We start from the raw sequence: 5,389 nt of genomic DNA on the forward strand, positions 1-5,389 counted from the left end.
CCTTTTATAATTCAAATGACTAAAATTTAAATAAATAACAACCTACCCTGGAAATTTCTCCATGCCATTAAAGGTTCTACATAATTTTTGATAACCACATGTATTTCTTGTGTGGGTTTTCCTTAACGGATTGAACCTCATGATGGATGTTTAGTACGTCAAGAGCTATCCAAAGAGGGACCTGGGGTATTTTGACAGTGTCTATCAGTCCTGCAAATGTGCAGACCCATAGATCTAACCATACCTCAGCTAGGAAATTATCTGATAGGATCATAGTGCATGTGCACAGAGATGTCTATGCAAGAATGGCCCCTGCCTCATTATTCCTGCCAGCAAAAGGCTAGAAACAACTTAAGTGTTCAACCACAGAGAACAGGCTAAATAAAAATGACCATATGCTAGAATTCTGAGCAGCAGACTCAAGAAATGAGGTAGATCTTTACATGAAAAATGTGCCAGGATTTATTGTAAAGTGAAGGAAAAAAAGGCAAGTTACAGAAACAATATGTACAGCATGATCTCATTTTTGTATAATATGTATGTGTAACTGCATTAAAAAAGATCTGAAGGATACCATCAAGCCGTAGGTAGGATTTACCCACAGGTTCAAGTATGCATGTATTCCTGTAAGGATATAGGTATATCCCTAGATAGATAAAAAGGCAGTGAGCTTCCCGTCCCATGAGGTATGCAAGCAGAGGCTGGCTGCCCGGTTTGCAGGGATGTTGTAGAGGGGACTTCCACGTCCCTCGGAGATGACCTCAGTTCCTCTCTGAGCCCTGAGACTCTCTGAGAGAGGGGAGGTCGGGACTGGGAGAAGAGTCCGCGCCTCGGGAAAGGGTTAAGCGGGGCTGGTGCTGCTGTGGGCGGGCCCGCGATCGGCAGCGCGGGGCTCTGCAGGCTCAGTCTGAGCACCCGGGAGGATGCGGCGCGGCCGCGGCTGCAGGGACGCGCGCAAGGTGAACGCGGGGCTGCGGCGCCCAGGTGAGGAGCTGGCCGGGGGCGGGGGCAGGCGGGGAGCAAGGCCTGCAGCCCCCTCGTGGGCGCGGGCCTCGAGGCCTGCTCGGCGCCCACCCCCGCCCGGGACACTGCGGAAAGGCGCGGAGCCAGGGAGAGAGGAGACTGAGGAGGAGGAGGAGGAGGAGAGGTAACCCGAGATGGACCAGCTCCCGGAGACTGCCCTGCGGAGGCCCTGCCCTGCCCCAAAGCCAGCCTCTCCCCAGTCCCTGCGCAGCGAGATCCCCCCCACCCCCACCTCATCCCGAAAATCTCTCAAGCAGTGGAACCCCGCAGCTGGGCGAATCCCCACCTCGTCCGTAGGTGCCCACAAATCTTGGTTTGGGGGGGTGGGCAGATGACATGTTTATCACTGAAGGCCCAATTCAGCCATCTATCTCCTCTGCAAAGCTTTTCAGACCGCCTGTGCAAGATGAGCCACTGTAGGCTTCACAACCCCTAGTGTGTCCATTCAGCTGGCTGTGTGACCTTGGTCGAATTGCTGAACCTCTCTGAACCTCGGTTTCCTCCCCTGTGAAATGGGTATATCCACACCTGCTTGTACTGGGAGCTTAGCACAGGAGCCTACCGGGTAAGAACTCAACACAGGAGCACTACTGTTAACCAGTACCTGTATTAGGGGCCTCAGTCCTTCCCCCTCACCTCACCCTTACTCCCCAACCCTGGAGCTGAGGCCTCTCTGTGGGTCCCCAGCCTGGGCCAGAAGTAGAGCATGGGGCTCAGTGAATGTTTGTGCAATGAACTAACAAAGCTTTAAGGCAGAGTCTAAACTTAGGTTTGGGGAATAGTCCTAAGAGGTCTTTAAACCCGCTAGAATTGTCCACAAGCTTTGGTGAGCCCGGGCATTTTCCCAGGGAGAAACACCTGGAGTTTTCAGCGGCTTCTCAAGGTGTCTGTGAGTCACCAAGGGTTAGGAGCCAGGGAGCTTTGTGGACAGCTGCTTCCCAGAGAGGAAAAGAGCATGGCCTCTGCCCCCAAACACACCCAGGCCTCAGCATTCATAGCCACTGTGCCCCCTCTCCTGGTCTTGGAGTCCCTTCCTTCCTCCCTGGCCTACCTAGGGACTCTTGGGAACAGGAACCTAGAGGGAATATGGGGGCCAGGTGTATACAGGAGGTTGGAGGTATGAAATGAAAGAGGCGGGAGAGAAAATTACTCTCCCCCAGTGGGGGAGAGAAATTACTACACAATGTGACCAGTGCCCAGGAGGGTCAGGAAAGGAAGGCTTCCTGGAGGAGGAATGTCTAAGCTGAAACAAGTCACCATCATATCTTACCTGGGAGTTTGCCCTGGCCTTTCTCTCCCCCTTTTAAAACACTATTCAGACCTTGTCACTTCATGCTTGCCATCTCAGTGGCTTCCTGTGGCATGGAGAATAAAATCCAGATGCCTTACTGTGGCCTAAAAGTCCCTTTCAATCTAGCCTCTGCCTTCCTGACTTCATCTCCTGCTATTTTCCCCTTCATTTGCTGTGCCCCAACCACACAAGTGTTCTTATTTGAACACACCTAGCTCGCTCCTGCCTCAGGGCCTTTGCACTTGCCCTTCCCTCTGCCAAATGCTTTCCCCCCGAATCTTCAGAAGGCTGGTTCCTTCTCATCATTCAGCATTTAGCTTAAATGTCACCTCAGAGAGGGCCTCCTGGCACCCCCTGTGTAAATATGTCTCATCCCTTTATCTCTGAACCTCGTTTTATTTTCTTCATAGCTAACCTTATTTAAAAGTATTTATTGTCTGTTTCTTACTGAGAATGCCAGCTCCATGAGAACAATCTTGTCGATCTTGTCCACTGCTTTATCCCAGGGCCTAGCACAAAGTATGTGTTCAATTATTTGTTGAAATAGTTAAGGGGGATGGGAGAGAGAAGGCTTTCTGGACAAAGGGAAAAGTGAAAGGGCTCTACTGCTTATTAAGCTCCTATTGTGGACTTGGCCATATGTGTTCTGTTCTCTAAATCTTATAAGAGCCCCCTTGAGTTAGGTATATTTATTATCCCCATTTTACTGATGGGAAAACCTGAGAGGTAAAGGAACTCACCCAGGAAATGGCGAAGCTGGGATTCAAACTCAGGTCCCTCCTCAAAGGCATGTCCATGTGCCTTTATCTCTCCACCTTTCTGATTGATATTCGAGCTGGGCCTTCAAGAATAGGATTTCAGCAAGTGAAGGAGAAGGGAGAGGGCATTCCAAGCTGAGGGAACAGCATAAGCAAAGACATGGGGACCAGGACACTCCAGTGGGTGTTGGAGGATAGGTGAGCAGCTTGGTGTGGCTGAGGCCTTGGACGGCCAGGAGAGGAGCTTGTATTCTCTCCTGAGGGCAGTGGGGAGCCACTGAAGGTTTGAAGCAGGGCAAGTGGCATGACCAGAGATGCAGATTTAAAAGTTTTAAAAGCAGGCTGTCGCTCTTTTCTTTCCCACTAGCCCCTTGGGGAAGCCATGGAAGTCCGCAGTGCTCATGTATCATCTCCCCTCTCCTTTTTTATAGGCTCATCCAGTGAGGACTAGAAGTTGAGGGTTCTAGGCCCAGGCATTGGAGTAGACCATGACCCCCAGCCCATGGGGCCTTATATGTGGCCTACTGCTGCTGTTGCTGCTGCCGTCCCTGGGGGCTGGCCCTGTCCCAGGCAGGGGCCTTCCTAGGCCACTTGAGGACTCACAAACCCACCTGATCCTAGGAGCCCACCCCAATGGCCCTGTAGGGTCAGAGCCCCATGACTTTGACTGACTGCTGCTGTTGCTGCTGCCGTCCCTGGGGGCTGGCCCTGTCCCAGGCAGGGGCCTTCCTAGGCCACTTGAGGACTCACAAATCCACCTGATCCTAGGAGCCCACCCCAATGGCCCTGTAGGGTCAGAGCCCCATGACTTTGACTTCCTCTGGGAGAGCCCTAGAGATGAGAACCCCAGGAACTCTGCTGTCCCCCAGTTCCCTGCTGAAAAGATGCCTCAGAGGCCTGTAGACTCTCTCCTTGGCCCAGCCCTGCATGGGCCCAAAGCAGCCCATGGGACTCAGAGAGAACGACTCCCAGTAACTGATGACCTCCAGATGGCTCGAGGGCCAAGTTCCCAGGGCTGGACAGGACCTCCTGACTCTCAGGAGCCTCTGGAGCAAGAAGCACTGGCCCCCCACCCCGTGGGGTTCCCCCACCTCACTTTCAATTCCACAGCTCCCAGACTTCAACTCAGGGTAGCTACAGTTCCTTCCTCCCCACGGGAGCCTGAGGGCCAAGCAGCACAGCGACCACAAAGAGATGACGGTCTGAAGGCCAAAGCCAAGTCTGAGATCTCACAGACTTCTCCTTTGGACCACCAGCACCCTGCCCACACTCTTGTGCCCCACTCAGGCACCATCAAGAGGCCAATGCTGGAAGAACAGGGTGGGGATAAGGAGGACTTCCAGGAGGCAGCTCAAGGCCCCCTCTTCACCCAAAAAGATCCAGCAGCTCCTGATATTGCTTCAGTATCCCCAGTTGAGGTGGCATCCTCTCAGGAGCCTGGGGCCCAGCCAGACTTGGCATTGGCCAGAAGCCTTCCTCCTGCCGAGGAGCTGCCAGTTGAGCCCCCCGAGAAGACTGGAGCTGGAGAGACCTGGGAAGTCAGCTCCCCAGGTCCCCCGGCCAAGCAAGCTGACCTCCCCGATGTTAAGGGTTCACCAGGACCCCAGCCCTCAGGTCCTCCAGCCTCAGAGGCTCCTGATGGACAGCCCAAGCCAGGTGAGTATGCTGAGGATGAGGATACTCAAGTTCAGTGAGGATGCTGAACAGGGCTGGGAGGTGATGGTGTTCCAGGGCAGCTGGGTGCCCTGGTTCTCTGTGATCTCCGGGTCCCATTTTCCTCATTCCAGCAAATGAGGGTGCTTGTGCCTTCCTCTTGAGGGATTGGACTTGGGGACCGCTGGAGGGTCAGGCAAGTTGATAACTGCTTTTGTCATTTCAGAGATAGCAGCAATGAATGGGGCAGACCCCATCTCCCCCCAGCGGGTAAGAGGAGCACTGGAGACCCCAGATACCCCCAAGTCCCTCATCCCTGGTCCCACGGACTCTGGCCCATCTATGAACCAAACAGAAAGCCCTGTGGGGACCCTGCAGCCAGGTGAGGGCATGAGTAGGGGCTGGGGAGAGGGAATACTCTGCCCAATAATTAAGAACCTGTGTAAAGTATATGTGAGAGTGGGGAGTGAATGGGGACAAACACCTGCTTAGAGGAACTGGCCAGGACCTCCTTCAAACAACTTAGAATAATAAACTAATACTCACTGGGTATTCTGGGAGAAGTCATTTTCCCCTTTGGGGCTAGAGTGCTCTTAAATGTAACACGGGGCCGGCCCGTGGCTCACTCGGTAGAGTGCGGTGCTAATAACACCAAGGCCCCGGG

General features: G+C 53.4%; 1 protein-coding gene across 1 annotated transcript; it reads left to right on the top strand.

Moving 5' to 3' along the window:
• The first annotated feature begins 1,413 nt into the window (after positions 1-1,413).
• On the top strand, positions 1,414-5,275 carry LOC103584010 (proline-rich transmembrane protein 3-like). The gene is made up of 4 exons (XM_008565162.1): positions 1,414-1,588; positions 3,504-3,642; positions 3,790-4,728; positions 4,952-5,275. Exons 2-4 carry the CDS (start codon positions 3,561-3,563, stop codon positions 5,215-5,217), a joined length of 1,287 nt encoding a protein of 428 aa, XP_008563384.1. The 5' UTR covers positions 1,414-1,588; positions 3,504-3,560; the 3' UTR covers positions 5,218-5,275.
• Positions 5,276-5,389: the final 114 nt, after the last annotated feature.

This window comes from Galeopterus variegatus, unplaced genomic scaffold, assembly GCF_000696425.1.
Source record: "Galeopterus variegatus unplaced genomic scaffold, G_variegatus-3.0.2 Scaffold34637, whole genome shotgun sequence".
Classification (NCBI taxonomy): domain Eukaryota; kingdom Metazoa; phylum Chordata; class Mammalia; order Dermoptera; family Cynocephalidae; genus Galeopterus; species Galeopterus variegatus.